Source organism: Sceloporus undulatus, chromosome 10 (genome assembly GCF_019175285.1).
Source record: "Sceloporus undulatus isolate JIND9_A2432 ecotype Alabama chromosome 10, SceUnd_v1.1, whole genome shotgun sequence".
Lineage (NCBI taxonomy): Eukaryota > Metazoa > Chordata > Lepidosauria > Squamata > Phrynosomatidae > Sceloporus > Sceloporus undulatus.
Genome location: NC_056531.1, coordinates 7,720,598 through 7,740,666, shown reverse-complemented (window position 1 = coordinate 7,740,666; position 20,069 = coordinate 7,720,598). Strand labels below are relative to the sequence as shown.

The following is a 20,069-nucleotide window of genomic DNA, read 5'->3' as shown; positions in this document are numbered from 1 at the left end:
GAATAAATAGAAACTTGCTAAGCCAATATTTATGACTTTCTTAGTTAAAAATTTATTTAAAAATGGGATCTGAGCCAGGAATTGGTGAAGAAACAATATTATAATGGGACCAACAATTTCCTACTTTTATTGGCTGGTTTTCATCACCTGCCTCCAATACTGTAGACCACAATTGTTTTGCTAACATTTTGCATGGTAAAATGTATTAAACTGAACGCAGTGTGGTCTTTGAAGATAACATTGGAAAGGGGATAAAGTACAGTTATCTTGGACTTCTTAGTTTGTGGATTGCCAAATTAAAGAAGGTTTTACAGAAGAAACCATAGATGGAGAGTAATGTCCTGTCACTCAACCTGAAATCAATGACAAAGTACTTCCAATGCAGGATGAATCCTATGACTACAGGTTTCCCTTACACAAATAATCTGCTAGTAGCATTTCTCATTGGATCATCATAATCTTTCTGTTGCAACGATAACTGATCAACCTCCATGAATTTCCCCCCACTTTGTTAGCATCACAAAGGCTACAGAATCTCTCTTTGTAGGTGACTTAGGTTTGACAGAGATGCCACAAAAGCAAACTGTGAATGGAAAATTGAATCAAGATGACAACACTGAAGAGCAGGTTGTTGTTGTTGTTGTTAGTATGGATCCTATCAAATGTCATCTCCCACCTCCATACCGGGCCACCTACTGTCAAAAAGCATGAAACTGTTCTCTGAGTTGGAAAGGTTGTTCCTTGCATATTTCTGAAGGAGGAAAGGGAATTCACAAAAACATAAAAGAAGGTCAGTGATAAAGACCAAACCCACATTTGTGAAAATAAATATATATATATATATATATATATATATATATATATATATATATATATATCCTATTCTTTTAAAAAGAACTTACAAATAAAAAATAACCCCCCCAAACATCTTTTGTTTGCCACAGCTGCTTCCTAGTCTAGCACAGACAAAATACTGCTGTAAATTGTATCCACTCTCTAAAAACCCATGTACAAACAAACCACCACCTCACAACACAGAGTGTCACAAATTTAGTCACCACAACCTCAGCCCAAATGCACTCACAAGTAAACAAATGAACATAAACCACAGTCATATGGAAACACATGTAACATGCCTCCTTTCTTTTTGGCTAGTTAATTGTTTTAAAGATAGGGACAGGAAATGCTGAGAAGGTAAAAAAAGAAGAAGCTTAAATTGATTTTGTTTTTATCAAAACCAAACCAGCAAAGAGGGACAATAATAACTTCTAAGCAAGCATGACATCAAGATCTTGCCCTTATGTATTCCAAAAGCACCAAGCTTTGAACGAAATATCTATTAAAAAAGAAAGAGAAAAATAAAAATAAAGGAGAAAACATAAAAATGTAAAGCTTGTTAATTCTCGGTACTGAAGATTTTCTAGCTGGTGACTCTAGTCATGAAGAGAACACAGACTGTGTATTTGTTATTTTTCTTTTCTCCTCACAAGCATATGATACAGTACAGTTAAAACACATACAATTATACAACACGTTATTTCATATACATATCAATACATATTAACTCCATTAATATATATTAATATGCGCATGTGTGTGTGTGTGTATATGTACAAGCACACACATTTGTAGTGCAACTTCCCTCCCCCCAAAAACACAATTCAACAAACAACAACATATCAGCAGGGGAAGCAAGGGAAGAACATCCTATCATTATGACATTTTTGGATCACTGGGATGCCAAATGCCAAAAAGCTCTAGTTCAAATTGTCCATAAAGTGCTCCTTTTGTTTCAGTGTGTGTGTGTGTGTGTGTGTGTGTGTGTGTGTGTTTCTTTTTCATTTTCTGCCCGTCAGGGCAGAAAGATTATTATTTTTCTGACAAATAGCCCGAAGCCAAGATGGTTTCTCATACCACAGATACACCAATGACAGAAGAGGGCTACAGCCATGCATATACTTAATAATTCCCCTTTGGGTGAGGAAATATGGCTTCTTGAGACTAATTTCTTTTTAGGTACAGATGTAATTTTAAAAGGGTTTTCGTACAGAACTAACAATGTCCTCACATTAAATGAAAAAACACCTCCTCTGCCGTATCTCAGCATTCTGTCTGTTGTAAAGGTGTGGTTCTTTGAATTTAAGATCTGCAGCATTCCTATGGAAGGGCAAAAAGCCATAACTGCTAGAGTAACGATTAGCTAGGAATGATTCCATTTCTGCTTGCCATGTAATTGCTGTTCTTTGCAGGCTATAAACAATGGAGGCCTAAACAGACACTGAGCAAACAGGTATGGAGTACACCCAAGTGACTAGCTACTGGCAGGCAAGGTTGAGGATGTGATTCACCTATGTGACAAATGACATTCTTGCTGTCCAATGACATTCCCTCTAAGATAAACCACCTTCATCTCCAAGAAGGGAATAACCCAACATGTCCACTGCCAGCAGTGGACAACGAAGCCACAGCATATCCAGTTCTCAGGCATGCCTGGTTTTGGTTTGCAGCAGTCCTCTCCTTCATAAATAGGCATGAAAGAAGTTTGATGCTCTTTTTACTTTGCAACTGACCATCAAATGGGCATGTGGGCTGGGCAATCCTCAAGTACTTCTTCACAGTTTTTGCAGTTTGTGGCGAAAGAACTGCAATCACTTCCACTGTTACCCCTGAAGACAGAGAGTGATGTGTGTATTCAGAACAGATATCTGATCTCGGAAAAGGTTTCCATCACTGTTGTCTGAAGGGGGAAACGGTTGCTGTAATCTGAGAAAACTGTCACTGAGAAGCCTGCTCAAGTAGGCTTTGTCTCCTTGGCAGCAGGCAATTTTACAGACAGAAGATGATCACCTGCAGGCATAAGGATGGCAGGCTTTCCATCATGCACTGATCCCTGACAGCAGAGCTGAAAGCCGGCGTTCAATACATATTTTACCTGAGAAGAGAGGAAGAGAAAACAAATTGAGAAAAAATGAGTCTTATATGTCATCTATCCTCTTTCCAGCAACAGCAATACTGATAATATTGCTATTACATATTACCAATCAAAATGCAGTGACCAAATGGATTGTAAGTTTGTAAGAGCGGCCCACAGACCTTTTTATTTTTCCAGGCATTTTGAGAACTCTGTTTAGCACTTTTAGACTGGGGTGGGCATACACCAATGTTTGGAGGGCCATTTTGCCGGGACTAACCCTTGATGGGCTTGCACTACCTGGCAAGTTCTATTTCCAGCAATTACAAGTCACTTTTAGATTAATTTTTTCCAGTTTTGTGGTGAAAGGATACCTGAAACAGCATTTAAAGGCTAAAACATACTTTGTAGAAGCTATTTTGAACTGGAAAAAAAGTGTTTTTCAGACAAAATTTCTGAGTTGGGGGCCTGGGTCATATGATTCCCAATCTTATTTTAGATCACAATACTCTTTTAATTCATTCCTGGTTTTACAGTGATTTTATATGATGTTATGATTTTAGTTTTGCTCTTTTAAAATCTTGGGTTCATATTCTGTCCCTTCTTATCATTTATAGTTTGTTTTTCATATTTTCTTAATGCATTGTACACTACCCAGTAAAAAGTGCAAAAATAAGCAAATAAACAAAATTGCCATGCATTTCACATCAATAGATCCTGTTGGTCTCTGAGTAGGGAGGAACGTATATCCCTGCTCTTTTGTACTCCTACTTGTGACTAAGTCATATGAAACTCAGTGGAACATCTGAGTTCTCATTCACTCTTCCAATCAAATGTGCCTCCGAGAGTGGCATGACTGAGAATCTCAATATTTAGGTGGGCTGAATAAAGAAGTCAGTAATAAACAGCACCAATAGTAGCATACACTGAAAAGAGGGCAGAACTGAGCCAGTTCCACAAATGTGTTAAGCCTAAATTTATTAAGACTAAACTTGAAACTGTCCGTCCCTTGGAATAACAGACCATTAATAATAAGTAGGTGATGCAACACTCACTGCCAGAGAGTCCCTGCCAGAAAGAAGGACAGCAGTTTCTGGGCAGCCATTTTGAGTGGGTGAGTGTTTGAATTTTTAAAAAACTCTTGAGAGAATGTGCTTGTTGCTGATGGGGTGGAGTTTGTTGCTGAGGGACTTTTTTCAACCAAGGAAAAGTACAGCAGAAGCAGCAGGGGAGCAGCAAACTGTTTTTTGTAGAGGTTTGCCTTTAAATTTTCCCCCTTTTTTAAAAAAGGACTTTTGGGGATTTCTTGCTCAGAGGAAGTGAGTCAGAAACTTGCCTTCTGAAAGAGCTAGCATCCAGGACATGTCTATAAAGTTATATTCCCAGTAAAGTTTTTGAGGAGGAAGCCACAGTCCTGTTTCAGTGTTTACTTAAGACTTCTCAGTATAGATATTGAGGGAACTGCTGCAGTCATCTGCAACACTTGTGGGATGTTTCTCTTCTTGCCTACAGATGTAGGGAACTTCATATGCACCAAGTGCAATTTGGTAGCCTTCTTGGAAGAGAAAATCCAGCAGCTGGAGTCCAGAGTAGCTACACTTCAGCATATGAGGGAGCAAGAGGTTTTCCTGGACAGAACGGAATGAACGGTCTTGGACAGGGACCACACAGAGGAAGTTTCTGGGGAGGAGAAGGTCACTTCACATACACAGGAGGCAGACAACTGGAGGAATGTCACACAGAGAAGTAGGGAAACCAGGGATCGTTCTGGGAGCTTGCAGCTACAGAATAGATTTGAAGCTCTTTCCCTTATCAAAGAGAATGAAGAAGAGCAGCATGGACAGACTTCAGGCACAGAGCAGGGGAGCTTGAGAGTTTCACCACAGGGAACACTCGCTGCTAAGCCTCAGAGGAGGCATATGGTGGGGGACTCCTTGCTGAGGGGTACAGAAGCAGTGATTCGTGGACCTGACAAGATGTCTTCAGAGGTGTATTGTCTTCCTGGGGCAATGATCCATGATGTGACAGAAAGGCTGACAAGACTGGTGAAGCTTACTGACCAATACCCCTTCCTTTTGGTCCATGTGGGAACTAATGATACTGCATGTCACAGCCTTCAGAATATCAGAAGGGATTACGAGGCCCTGGGTAGGAAACTAAAAGGAATGGCTACACAGGTTGTCATCTCACCTCTTCTCCTAATTGCAGGGCATGGTCCAGGAAGAGAGAGGAAAATAGCGGATGTAAACAACTTGCTCCGAAGATGATGCCACCAAGAATGATTTGGATTTTTTGATCATGGGCTGTGGTTCCATGAGCGAGGACTTCTGGCAAGGGATGGGTTGCATCTCACGCCAGTTGGCAGAAACGTTTTTGCCAACAGTTTCAAGAATTTAATCAGGAGGGCTTTAAACTGAGTTATGTGGGGGAGGGAGACAGTATTCTGGAAGGCAAAAGGGCTGGAGAAAATAGTCAAACTGACATAGAGGGAACAAGGCAAATCGTGGAAGGACCCAACATTAGGAGGCAAAAAAACTTGCACAGCCAGCAAATACCCATGGTCTTTGATGTCTCTACACAAATACACAGAGCATGGGAAAATAAGCAAGATGAACTTGAACTCCTAGTTCAACAAAGCATAGGCAGCACTGAAACCTGGTGGGATGAATCTCATAAATGGAATGTAGGCATAGAGGGGTATAACCTTTTAAAGAAAAATAGGTCAAACAGGAAAGGAAGAGGAATAGCATTATATGACAGGGATATTTACACCAGTGAAAAGATCCAGGACATTAATACTAGAAGCCTGGTGGAGAGCATCTGGATAAAAATTAAAGGGGAGGGAAACAACAAGGATGTTATGGTGGAGTTTACTACAGACCCCCCAGTCAGATGGAGGAATCTGATGATGCCTTTCTAGAACAGATGAGTACACACTCAGAAAGCAGAGATGTAGTAGTGATGGGTGACTTCAACTATCCTGATATTTGCTGAAATTCAAACACAGCCAAATCCTCAAGGTCTAGCAAATTCCTCATTTGCCTCGAAGACACTTTTTTGATACAATTACCAGCTTAGTAGAATGCTGTGAATATAGCATATCCTGATTTCAGTAAGGCTTTTTACAAGGTTCCCCATGACATTCTTGCAAACAAGCTTGTAAAATGTGGGCTAGACAAGGCAACTGTTACATGGATTTGTAATTGGTTGTCTGGTTGAACACAACAATGGTTCTGTTTCATCCTGGAGAGAAGTGACAAGTAGGGTCCCACAGGGGTCTGTCCTGGGCCCAGTGCTATTCAATATTTTTATCAATGACTTGGATGACAGAATTAGACGCATACTTATCAAATTTGCAGATGACACCAAATTAGGAGGAGTAGCTAACACTCCAGAGGACAGGATCAAAATTCAAAATGACCTGAATAAACTGGAAAGCAGGGCCAAAGCTAAAAAAAAATGATATTCAACACAGAAAAATGTAAGGTACTGCACTTAGGGCAGAAAAATGAAATGGACAGATGGGGTACACCTGGCTGAACGAGACGACAAGTGAAAGATATCTAGGAGTCCAAGTAGACCACAAGTTGAACATGAGTCAACAGTGTGATGAGGCAGCAAAAAGGCCAATGCAGTTTTAGGCTGCATCTATAGAGGTATAGTGTCTAGATCAAGGGAAGTAAAAGTGCCACTCTATTCTGCCTTGGTCAGGCCTCACCTGGAATACTGTGTCCAGGTCTGGGCACCAAAATTCAAAAAGGATGTTGAGAAACTGGAGTGTGTCCAAAGGAGAGCAACTAAAATGGGTCTGGAAACCCTATGAGGAACAGCTTAGGGAGCTGGGAATGTTTAGCCTGGAGAAGAGAAGGTTAAGAAGTGACATGATAGCCCTGTTTAAATATTTGAAGGGATGACATATTGAGGAGGGAGCAAGTTTGTTTTCTGCTGCTCCAGAGAACAGGACATGGAACAATGGATGCAAGCTCAACATTAGGAGGAACTTCCTGACAGTAAGGGCTATTCGCCTATGGTACACACTCCCTCAGAGAGTGGTGGGATCTCCTTCCTTGAAGGTCTTTAAACAGAGGCTGAATGGCCATCTGTTAGGGATGCTTTGATTAAGAGTTCCTGCACGGTAGGGAGGTTGGACTGGATGGCCTTTGTGGTCTCTTCCAATTCTACAATTCTATGAAACAATTGTAGAATTGAAGGTCCTTTTTGCTGTGAGAAATTGTAGTATGGTGTCTGTATCTCTGCAGCGTAGCAGAGACACAGAACATGGCCACAGAGCCCGAAAAACCCACAAAAAAGTATGGATGCTGGCCATGAAAGCCTTTGACTTCACAATAAACTGATTCTTACATTTATTTATGTTCTCAATATCTCCTTGCTCAGAAATGATGTTTAAAAGCCCCTCCATCAGTAGCAATGCTTTGTGATATCGTTGCACACAGTCCTCTCGGTGATGGAACATCTCATCCAGTGCTGCAGCTTGGACCTGGAAATAAAAAAGGGTTATTTATGGTCTTGACAAACATTTATTGTCAGTTCCAGCACCAATTTTCAAATTACCCTGTTAAAGAGGAAGCTGATGGGGCTATGTTCCATTCTTCGTCTTATTTTGTTTGTTGAACAGAACTGTAATCCAAGGCAGCTGACAGTATGATTTCAAAAGTACTAACAAAGACACTATTATGTTATAACAAAATACAAGTAAATTAAAAGAGGTTTAAAAACATTAAAATATTGCACCCACCTGTTAATAGTCCTCTCCTTAGCAGCTAGCCACTTACCAAAATCCCCCAGAATAGGAGCATCACTGCCTGCAAGTAGAACAACTGAGAGGGGGGCCAGGCCAACCTCCCTTTGAAGGGAGGTCTACAACCTAAGAGCAACCACTGAAAGCCCCTCTTTTATATCTCAATCAAATGTGCTCTTAGGGTGGTGGGACTAGGAGAACAGCCTCTACTGAGGATCTCATGGGACCATACAATTTTCAGATAGTCTGGACCTAAATTACATAGAGGTTTAATCAGTACTTCAAGTTATGTCCAGCAGCAGAATGGCAGCCAGTGAAGGTGTTGTTATAAGGGGCTTTATACTCCCTATAACTAAGTCTGTCGTTAAATTTGGAATTCTGACTTTCTTCCAATACCAGCCGAGACAGGTAAAAGGGCTGTGTCACCTTCCTGTGTTTGACCAGCTCTTCTGCTTTTCCCTATAAGTCTGGAGAAGAATAACTTTCCTCACATGTGTAGGATGACTGCCTGTTTTAAGGAATGACTAAAGTCTGAAGTAGATGGGCGGGAAAAAGATCTTGCTTTTTCTGAAAGTTTGATCTTGCTTTTTCTGAAAGTGGATTGAAACCCTGCTATATGGACGGCCCGCTTGCAAAGTGGACTGAACACCCACAGGCAGACTGCACAGCATGCTGGGTAATCCCCCCTCCACCATACATGAGCACAGTCACACAAACACACCATCTGTCTGACCTCAAATTACCTTCCACGTCCTGCCCAGATGCCATTCCATTGGTTGGCCACCCCTTTGACCGACCACACAGTCACATGTGTGATGCTCTGCCAGTACAGGGCATTGGTGTGCATTGCTCCCCCATACATGCCTCTTTTGCTCCATGCCCCCCTGTCAGATGGTCTGGTTTGTGTACATTGTAATTACATCCACTGGAGCTGTCACACATACATTTCTTTTCTTTGCTGCAGCTCCACACTAGTGCTGGGCCATTTATAAGTAGGAGTGAAGATGCACATTTCCTTGCTGAGCCAGAGTATTCTTTGTTTTGGTTTCCACTCACTTTGGAGGTGTGCATCATATAAACACCCCGCCTCCAAAGCGTCTGAGAGCTCCTTTATTTTGCCCATCTGTTTCACCCCTAAGCCAACTATCAGTGCTTTTACAAAAGCATAAGAGGGGAGAGGACAGTCTAGGCAAAGTGCACCCCCCTTCCAGGTTACTTTTGGTTTATATTTTTAGTATAGGATAGTGGTTGTTTTATTGTTTTGTCTTTCTATTATATATGTCTGGTGTTTTGCCCTTTGGTGAAAGGGTGTTATAAGAAAACATCATCATCATCATCATCATCATCATCATCATCATCATCATCATCAAAGGACTCTTCTGGCTCTAAAACAGCTGGGTTTTTTAAAAAAACAAGGTGAAATTGCTTCTTAAATGACAGGGCTGGGCAACTGTCGGGGGTTAGGGGGATGTACTGGCTTTCCAGGGTACCTTGGAGAGCTGTCCCCATGACAGAAAGAAATCTTGAAAAACATTTCCTTGCCCCAATGCCCACTATCAGAAAGAAGCATTTTTATCCTGTTTCCTGTCTTCTCTGAGTAATTTTAGGCCCAGGTGATGCCATTTTCTCAACAGGAAGTCACTCAAAAATCTATATAGCAATTGTTTTCTCCCACATCCCTGGGAACTTTTGGAAGCATTTAAAAATATTTGCCAAAAAAGGTAGGGCCCCCACTAACCCACAAAAATAATCCTTGGGAACTCATTTTCCTCACCTCTGCCCTCTGTTTGGGGGGGGGGCATTTTGAGTTCAAGCAATTTTTAAAAATTAAAAAAACCCTTTGAAGCAGAGCAAAAGGGAGAAGAAACCCATCCAGTATATCCTCTACTGCAGGAAAATTCTGGATTAAAACTGTGCAGATAAAACATATCTAGCTGAGGTTCCAGGTCAGTACTAGAGTCTGGCACAGAGAGACATTAACTGAGGCCTAAAGGCCTGTAAAGTTCTACTATGAGTTTTGCTTCACTTGGAGCATACATAATATTTTCAACCATTGACCTGAATAATTCTGAACATTCAGTGCAGAGGACCTGGGAGGGCATGCTGAACCTCCATCTCCCACAACAGGCCAAAAACAAACCAGAGGGCCAGATGTGTTCGCCTGAAGCTCAGTTACTGATTAATTTTGTTTCATAATGTATACTCTTAAATGGCAGCAGATCTGATATTCCAAACAGAGATTTTCCCCAGTATTTTGAACCCTGGAGATACTAGGGACTGAGCTGGGGATCTTTTGCATGCAACTCTACTATTCCCGAGAACTCTTTCCATATATGTGGCTCATCAATCCCTTGCAACTGCATATGATGAGGTGACAGAAAGCTGGAGCTTATGGAGTGGGGCTGGGGCTGAATTTCTAGGGCTAACACTTGGTAAATGCTACCACCTTCAAGAGTATGCAAGCATACTTCAAAGAGCCCAGTCACAATTAGAAGAGGATCTACTGTACCATTTGCACAGCATGGCTGAATATGAGCCTCTCGGCTGTGATGCTGTTGATACGATCCATGAGCTTCTGCTTATCCAAGAACCACCTCTGCAGCCTCAGGTTCAGGCAGTGGCAAGAGGATACACTGGATTTATACAGTTCATTGAGCTTCCTTACAACTGTCCAAAAAGGAGAAAAGAGGAGAGAAATCAAATTATTTGTTTAATATAACAAGCTGCATTATACTGAGTCACATCACTGATACATTCAGTACAGTACTGTCAACTCTGATTGCCAGCAATGGCTCTCCAGGGTTTTAGACAGGATTCCTTCTTAGCCCTACCTGGAGATCCCTGACAATCCTTTTAGGCTCCCTTCCAAGTACTTAGCTAAAAACAGGTGTGATCAGGTGTGTTCAGGATGGTATGGTGATCCTGGCGGCACAGTGGTTAAATGCTGCAGCCACTCACAAACCACAAGGTTGTCAGTTCAATACCAGCCAAGGGCTGAAGCTTGACTCAGGCTTGCATCTTTCTGAGGTTGCTAAATGAGTACCCAGTTTGTTGGGGGCAATTAGCTTACACACATCGTAAATCGCTTAAGTGCACTGATAAGCGGTATAGAAATGTACTTGCTATTGCTAGTGATCTAGTTAGTTTTATTGTTATTTAGTTATATACCATTTTTCTCCTAACAAACTCAAGATACCGCATGCGGTTCTCCTTCTATCCATTTTATCCTCACAGTGGCCCTGTGAGATAGAACAAGGTGAGAGAACATCACAGGCCCAAGGTCATTTAGTGGGCTTCATGCCTAAGTACAAACTTGGATCTCCCAGTTCCCACCAAACACTGCACCATACCATCATTAGCAGATCACACTGCTAGATAGGCTTCTATCTGCTCCTTCTCATATTAGAATTCCCTACTCCCTTCTTCATACAAACACAGAATTCTGAAGAACATTCTTGACACTGAATCTCAATATTTTCCAAGGGGTGCCAACTGGTCACCAAATATCTGACCAAGGCTGCATCTGCACCACTTCAACAGCCATGGCTCCATGCTATGGAATCCTGGGATTTGTTGTTTTGTGACAAATTTAACTTTCTCTGTTAGAATGCTCTGGTGCCACAACAAGCTACAAATCCCAGGATGGAGCCATTGCAGATAAAGTGGTGTCAAATGACACAATTTCTTCAGTGCAGATGCACCCAAGTGTGACAGAAATCTTTGTGGAAAACTGTCCTACTTATATGGCTTCTGAAGGATTGCTTGCTCCCATATAGACAGTATGGTGGGCCAGCCTCTCTTTCACAGCCTTCACAGAGAAGTGTTTTAACAAAAGGAATGTGATCAGTTGCCCCCCCCCCCCCCACTGAACCACAGACTGTGCAATAGAAATAGACCCGGGAGCAACCACTCCCATACCCAAATTGTATTCCATGACTCCTTTAGAGATGAAGACCCTAAAGGAATTTATTTTAAAAAAACCTGGCAAGAGGGTTCATCAGTACCTCAAGTTCATCATTCGGGGTCCCAGTGATTTTTAGGGAAAAGAAAGACGGGTCCTTGTGGTTGGTGACAGACTACGAGAACCTAAATGTCATTAGCACAGCTAGAAAATATCCCTTGCCACTAATGAAAGACATGTTAGGCTGGCTAGCCACTGGAAAGGTTTTTACAAAGTTGGATCTGAGGGATGCATATTTCCGAGTGCAGATCAAGGAGGGAGACAAGTACAAAACCGCATTTAACTGTCTCCTGGGGGCATGTTTGTACTTTTTAAACATTTTTTTTAGTGTTTAATTTATAGTTGGAAGGGAGAATTGGATCACGGTCTTGTGGGGCTTGTTGTTTTTATTGTTGTATATTGTATTTACTTTGCTGTTACCCGCCTCGGTCCTCAATTGTGTATTATTACAGCGCTATAGAAATAAAGTTTAATAATAATAATAATAATAATAATAATTGGAAGAGGCGGGATATAAATAATAATAATAATAATAATAATAATAATAATAATAATAATAATTATTATTATTATTATTAGAATACCTGGTTTTCCCCTTTCGGTTATCGGGGGGGGGGGGGGGGGAGTTTGTTTTATGAGGTTAGTCCATGAAGTGCTTCATGTTCTGCTGTTTGATGGGGTGCTGGTGTACCTAGATGACATCCTGATCTACTCTCCCGACCTGAAATCTCATGTGTTGTTGGTTAGAAAGGTGCTACAAAGACTATTGGACAATAAGCTTTATGTTAAGCTGACAAAGTGTCATTTTCACACTAACAAGCTGGACTTCTTGGGATACCGAGTATCCACTCAAGGGACTGAGATGGACCTCCTCAAGGTGTAAGCAGTGATGGACTGACCGGTGCCTAAGACCAGGAAGCAAGTTCAGCGCTTCCTGGGGTTTGCTAACTTTTACCAACATTTTGAGCCTCATTTTGCTGAGATTGCCCTGCCCATCACCAACCTGTTGAGAACTAATGACCCAGGGGGGAAGGTCACCAAGGAAAAGGGGAAGGGTCCCTGAACTCCCCCCAATCCATCCACTCACATCAGGTAGAATTTAGAGTGCCACGAGGCTTTTGACCAATTAAAAACATTGTTTAGCATGGAGCCCATCCTAAAACATCCAGATCCACAGCAGCCATTTGTAGATAGGTAGATGCCTCTGATGTGGCCATGGGAGCCATGTTGATGCAAAAAGACAATGGAGGGGTGCTGAGACCATGTGCATACTTAACCCAAAAATTTAGAGGTGCTGAATTGGGGTGGCCTGTTTGGGAGCGAGAGGTTTTTGCCATCATATGGACTTTACAATCCTGGAGACAATTCCTAGAGGGATGCCCCTGTCCTTTTGAGGTGTGGACGGACCATCGTAATTTAGAAGCTTTGCAGGCCCCTAGAAAGCTCACCCCAAAACAGAGAAGATGGGCTAAAGACTTTTACAAGTTCAAGTTCACCATTAAGTTTATCCCGGGGCAGGAAAACACTTTGGCGGACGCCTTATCCAGACTTCCTCGTCAGGGAGAAAAAGAGAGCCAGCCGCTTCAAACTCTGTTCACCCCTCAGCAGTTAAGCCTGGCGGTGATTACGCACAGTCAAAACTGGAAAGGGGGAAAAAAGAGGGAAAGGAGCTTGACCCTTTACTATTACAGATCATCCAAGCTAACCCCGAGGACCAATGGGTCAAGGATAACCAAAAGGAGTTGCTGTTAATATACAACAAAGTGTGGTGTAAAGAGGGCAAAGTCTATCTACCTAAAAAACTGAGAGCCAAAGTGCTGAACCTATGTCACGATGTTGAAGCATCAGGAAATTGGGGTTTTGTAAAAACTTTACACATGGTGCAAAGTAAATACTGGTGGCAGGGAATGAGAACTGACACTGAGAGCTATGTAAAGGGCTGTCCAGTATGTGGCAGGGTCAAACCAACAGTAGGAAAACCCTGCGGGCTCTTGTGACCTCTAGAGACCCCTAGTAGCCAATGGCAGCATATAGCAATGGACGTCATCACAGATTTGCCTGAAGCAAAGGGAAAAACACCATTTTGGTGGTATCAGACCTGTTCTCAAAACAGGTGCACTACGTGGGGTGTAAGGGACTGCCTACAGCTCAAAAACTGGCAGATCTATTCATAGAACATATCTATAAGCTGCACTCCCTCCCAGACAAGGTTGTCTCTGATAGAGGCACCCAGTTCACATCAAATTCTGGAAGGTGCTGCAGGCCAAATTGGGGGTGGAGCTAGGACAGGTGGAACGAACTCCTCGTTTGAACGGTTTTTAAGTTGTTCTATCAATCATCTGTAGGACAATTGGGTGGAGTTGTTGCCCCATGCAGAAATAGCATTCAATGCAGTTGTCCACACAAGCATGGGTCACTCACCTTTTGAGGTGGTATATGGTTATGAGCCTAGACTTTTACCTAGACTGAACTGTGAACCCACTGACCCAGTGTCAGGGTCCCAGTGGGTGGCCAAACTGAAAGTCCAGTGGCCAAAAATAGAAGAGGCAATCAAGGAGGTTAAGTGGGACTATAAAAGGTTTGCTGATGCTCATAGAAAACCCTCCTGGCCTCTAAAACCTGGGGATAAGGTGTATTTGTCAACCAACACCTTAAATCAAGACATCCTTCAAAGAAGCTTGGCCTCAAGTATATAGGCCTCTTCCAAATAAAGCATCTTTTGAATGAAGTAACTGCAGAGCTTGTGTTGCCAAAGGAATACAAGCATATTCATCCTGTGTTTCATTTCCATCTGCTTTTCACAGGAATACTTTCAAGAATGTCAACTCAGTCATTGCTATCTTTCCACAAATATGTCTTCACTCCAGATGGCAACTGCAACCGTGAAGCTTTTGATGTCTACCTGGATATATGTGATGATGATGACTTTTGAGTGTGACTGTTTCCCTCCTGGGAAGACAGAAGCAAGTGGACTTAAGGCTAATTCCAAACTATTGATTTCTGTTGCACCATGGGGGAATAATGGGAGGAGGAATTTGTGGGGAGTAGACTAAACACCAATTTATCCCAATATTATCTTCACTGACTACTATTGCCACTCCATGGTATTATTCACAAATCTCTTCCATCACAAGCTACAGGAGTTTCAAAAGTTACTTCTGAAAATTAATTAGTGGCACTACAGCTCCAAATGCCCCATTCAAATAGCTGGTTGCCTTTAAAGTTACTACAGTATTTTAAAAGTAACTATAATGGCTAATTTGATCATTTTTAAAAATGATGGCATCTGCTACAACACGCACTCAATCAGTAACAGCTTGCCCCTCAATAACTATCAAAGTAACCAAAACCAGTTACAGAAACACCATACAAGGATTTAGGATATCCCTCATTACATTACAATCACACTATAATATAGTTGGCTATAATTACTACAAAAAAGGGAGTCTATTTGAAGTTACCCATTGCTAATAATAAGTTACACCCAAGATCTGCAGGCTACTTAGAATCACAGATTCAGAGTTAGAAGAAACTACAAGAGCCATCAAGTCCAACTCTTGCTACACAGAAGACACAATCAAAGCACCCTCAACAGATGGCCATCCATCCTCTGCTTAAAAACCTTCAAAGGAGACTCCATCACTTTCCCAGGCAACATATTCTACTGTTAAATAGTGCTTACTAACGTTGAAGTGGAATCTCTTTTCCTGTAGTTTGAATCCATTAATCCATTAATCCATTATTTAATCTGTTTAATTGAGGACTGACTCTTGGATTTATTCTACTAATGAGTTGCAGTCCCTCCCCAAAATAATTTTGGGGGACGGGAGAGATTGAGTTTGAATGCATATACATTTGAACTAAGACTCTTACTTTGCTTGACAGTGGAAGAAAGACACAGTTTGCCTGTTCGGATCTGGTCTATTGCCATCTGCAGGCCTGAGGACAATAATTCTGCTACCTTCAAGTACAATACCAGCTGTTCTGCATAACTGCAAAGGAAACATAAGACCAGGTTCAGAGAGTAATCCTATGCCAAACTGCATAATGAACACTTCAAACTCTTTTAATACTCAATCAGGCTGTTGAATCCTCTATCCTGTAGTGTGTGGGACTGCGTGAAGAATTTTCTTGGAAGTCTCCTTGAAGATTAACCTTTTTACCTCCATTCTTTGCTGAGCAGGCTGATCTGGTCGGCCACAATGTTCTCCTGGAGCTGGTATTCAGAGGCCAATGAATTGTTGAGCTCACTGGCACTGCCTTTAATGGCTGCAATTTCCATCACATAGTGGACGAAGGCCAGAGTAAATTGCAGGCTACGCAGGATGTCTGTATGCTCTTGCTGTAACCAGAGTAGAGAAAAGAAAATCATGGCAGGAGAGTTGCAGGGCAGTTCCAGGTTGAAGCAATTAAGGAGTAGCTATTTCAAAGGATTAGGAGCCAGAATGGCATAGTGGTTCGAACACTGGACTAAACTCTGGCGCCCAGGGTTTGAAATCTCTCTCGGCCATTAGAAGCCCACTGTGGGACCTTGGGCAAGTCACGCACTCTCAACCTCAGAAAGATTTGTGATAGGTTCACCTTAGGGTTGCCTTAATTCAAAAACAACTTGAAGGCACAACATAACCATAACAATTTCACAGGATTCAGGGCCCTTGTCGATTCTGTCAAATGGCCTTAAATGGAAACCATCTCAGTATAACTCCTGTAGGATTTTATTCAAGATCTACCTGTATTATCACAATCTTCTACACAGAAAAACAAAAAACAAAACATGAAGCTATTTTCAGTTATGACAAAAACCCTTCTCTTTGTTCAAAACATAGAATCATAGAGTTGGAAAAGACCATCAGGACCAACCAGTCCCATTCCCTTCTGCCATTCAAGAACATACAATCAAAGCACTCCCAACAGATGGCCATCCGGCCTCTGTTTAAAATCCTCCAATGGAAGAGACTCCACCACACCTTTTATATTAAAACATATAAAAATCACACATTTGTATTCTTCATAAAAACCATCTAACACTATTAAAATATGTTATATTTCTTTCATTAACTCCATCATTAATTAAACCTACTAAACCTTATAAAATCTTAACCTGTCACTGATTTCTTTAATTTTTTGAATAGGCATTGATGGTCTTGTTCACTTTAATACGTGGTGATACAAGTCTTCATTCTAAGTCAATCAATATATAAAACAACCAACTATAAGATATTCTTATACCACTTAACATTATTACAAATTAAACTTATATATATCTATATAACTGAACACAACAACCAAATAAACAGATCCAAAAGCACAATATCCACTCACATAACTGCCCCATAACTGCCCCCACTAACAGCCCAGCACCCATTGCTCCTTAATAGCTAATACACCACATAACCACAAATTCCATACTGCAAAGCCCGGCAAGCACAATTGTCTAGCATGTAATATAACCCGTTTACAGCATCAAACTTAATCATAATCAAAGGAAAATCGTGACAGGATTAACTCAATCCTGACACATGGTGAGATTCAGAAAAAGGCCCCTTCTGTAGATCTTAAAGCTCACCCAGGCTTATATAAGGACATATAGGAGTTTACCACACTGCCCCCAGGGGCGCTCCCAGCACAGAACAAAAGGGAGTGGCATGGGAACAGAATGGGGGCTATCACACATTTTATTGCATGCTGAACGCTGCCGACACCACCAGAAATTCCCATTACGTTCCTGATCCGTCCAGAGGAGGAGATTTTCAGGAACTGTTCAGAAGCTTTCAAATAGTCTGGACTGAAGCCATGTAGGGTTGCAAAGGTCAAAACCAGCACTTTGAATTCTGTCTGGAAATGGACTGGTAGGTAATGAAGCTCTTTCAATTGGGGGGGGGGGGGGGGGGTGTCACATGATCCCTGTACCCAGCTCTGTTCAACAGTCTGGCCTCAGCATTTTGAACCCACTGAAGTTTCAAAACAGTTATCTATTTATTAAAATCATATAACCATGCTTAGCCTATATAACATGCTAAAATATCTCAGTAATAATTTTTCTATTAACTCTATAATTAATCTAACTTATAAAACCTTAACCTGTCTCTGGTTTTGTTATTCTTTGAGTAGGCATTGATGCTCTTGCCCACTTTGGTATATATAGCACAAATCTGTATTATCAACCAGGCAACAATAAAAGATCCCCAAATACAATATGCACCTATATAACTAAACACAACAACAAAATAAACTGCTTCAAAAGCATATTAATAGCCCCTTACATAATTGTCCCCACTATCAACCTATATAAAGCCCAGCACCCACTGCCCACCCTACGTCTCCCCTACCATCATGCACTCTAATTCTGTGCTCCAGTCTGCCACTCTGAGCCACAGAAGTGATGCCCTGTGCCCAAGCCTCATGAGAGTTTCCCAAGTGCCACTACTGTATTAGTGAAAGATACCAGTAAGGGAGTGAGCTCACATGGGCAGGCAAACAGCGGGACATAACACCACAGAAAGTTATCAGCGAAGCTGTGTGGTAGGTTTTTTTAGGAACACCAAAAGACTTTTCATGCAATCTTCATCCCCACCATGGTCCTAAAGGCCGCTGTCTTTCTTGCACATCAATACTTTGACTGAAGGTCCTGCGCTGCCCCCTTTCACCCTTCAATGGTCCCCTACTGTCCCACTTTTCCTTCACTGGCCCCCTGGAACTTTCCACTGCCCCCAGGGGAATCACTGGCCTAGAGAGATGGTGGGGTTTCCTTCTCTGGATGTCTTCAAAAAAAAGGCTGGACAGTTACTTACTGGAAATGCGCTAGCTGGAGAACCTGCACTGAGCAGGGCGTTGGACTCGATGGCCCAAAGAAGCCCCTTCCAACTCTATGATTCGACAATTCTATGAAGTTAGGAACACTTGCTCTCCTCCCATGTCCTCTCATGTCCTCCAAGAGTTCTCCAAAATTGCTGACAATGGCTCTGAGATTACACCTACAAATTCCTTTAGTACTCTTGGATACAGTTCATCTGGCCCTGAAGACTTGGGCCCAGTACAGACGGCATGGAAGCGCTGTGTTGGGGTCAAAAGTAGGGATGGGGAGCATGCAGCAACCTACCACATATGGAGGGCACCATCTTGGCATGGCATCGTCCATACGCAGCGCGCAATGATGTTGTCACGTGCACGCCGCATCCAAATGGACCAGCGCATGCCTGATGGCATCGTGCCACTGGAAGGCACTTAGGGTGCCCTATTTGCGGCGCGAGAAGGAGCTGTGAAATGGAGCTCCTTCTGGGAAGGCGCCTCCTTCCTGCGGCAACTAGATTACTGCGGGAACGAAGCCAGGGAGAAAGGGGCCAAGTGGCCCCTTTTTCCTCTGGCTGCGCCTGTCGGGGTGTCTATGGGGCATGAAGCCCCAAGGACACCCCTTTCCAGGCCACAGGGAAGCAGCGTTTTGCCGCTTCCCCATGGCCTGGAAAAGAGCTGCGGGGACCGCCCCTTTTCTGCCGCCTGTACCCCTCCTTGAATTCATTTAGAGTAGCTAGGTTGTCCTGTTCTCATACTGTACTAGCAGGCAGGGTGCCAGAAGATCAGAAGCCAAAAGATCAAGTGTTATTCAATAACCAAACAGTTTAGAGTTAAAAGTTGTAAATCTAAGCAGAGTTCACAGGGAGCAGTGGATAACAAGGTCAAGAAACAGTCAAGGGTCATAAGTCACAAAGTCATATCTCGCAGTAGAAGCAGGCTTAAGAAAGAAATCAAGTTTGTTTCCATCAACAAAAAGGGGAAAAGCATGCTCACTCAACCCAACCCAACCTGCAGATTGTATTTCAGGAGGGTATTGCCCAGCTGCATATGTACAACCTCACCTAGCCTGAAGGGACTGTGTTTGTGCCAGATACGGGAGCCATCTCCTTTCCCTAGGGCCTGGAGTTATCTCTCCTCCTGTGGAGCACTCAGGTGGTTATCAGACTGAGCTGGAGGAGGGCACAGCTGTGGTAAGTCTGCTTCATTTTCAAAGCTGAACTCTTGGGGCAGCAGGACTGACAGGTAGGTCTGCTTCATCTTTAGAAGCTGAACTCTCAAGCAGAGGAATGATATAGGTATTCCTTTACTATCTCTACCTATTCTGGACAGCAGTCCTCTTACTGCATCATTTGTTCTATTTTAATCAATTAGAGCACTTTTGCTTTAGGGAGAAATTTTGCTTTGAAAAGAGTCTGGAATTATTCAGCAAGCATGAACACTACCTAAATATCAGCTGCAATATAAAGCCTTGTATTGATGTAGATTATCATCTGGCATTTATTATCTAATCCAGGCATGGGAACTGAACGGCCCTTCAAATATTGTTAGACTACAACTCCCATCAGACCTAGCCAGCAAAGCTGATACTGGGAAATGGTGAGAATTGTGATTTAGCATCATTTTGAAGGCCACATGATTCTCACTCC

The 20,069-nt window shown here is 42.2% G+C and overlaps 2 protein-coding genes across 22 annotated transcripts in view; both read right to left on the bottom strand.

The window, feature by feature from the left end:
- Positions 1-20,069, bottom strand: part of EP400 (E1A binding protein p400) — a 390,490-nt gene that overhangs the window by 172,053 nt on the left and 198,368 nt on the right. The gene's annotated exons all lie outside the window — the stretch shown is intronic.
- ULK1 (unc-51 like autophagy activating kinase 1) overlaps positions 1,115-20,069 on the bottom strand; it is a 151,990-nt gene continuing 133,035 nt past the window's right edge. For 3 of the 4 annotated variants that reach the window (XM_042441545.1, XM_042441547.1, XM_042441546.1), the window contains 5 exons: positions 15,795-15,973; positions 15,505-15,623; positions 10,180-10,337; positions 7,274-7,409; positions 1,115-2,932 (listed from right to left, as the gene is read on the bottom strand). In XM_042441545.1, the coding sequence (XP_042297479.1) occupies positions 2,877-2,932; positions 7,274-7,409; positions 10,180-10,337; positions 15,505-15,623; positions 15,795-15,973 (648 nt within the window). In that variant the 3' untranslated portion in view covers positions 1,115-2,876. Of the gene's footprint in view, positions 2,933-7,273; positions 7,410-10,179; positions 10,338-15,504; positions 15,624-15,794; positions 15,974-20,069 lie in introns of those variants that run through there. The other variant, XM_042441548.1, reaches the window with a different exon arrangement.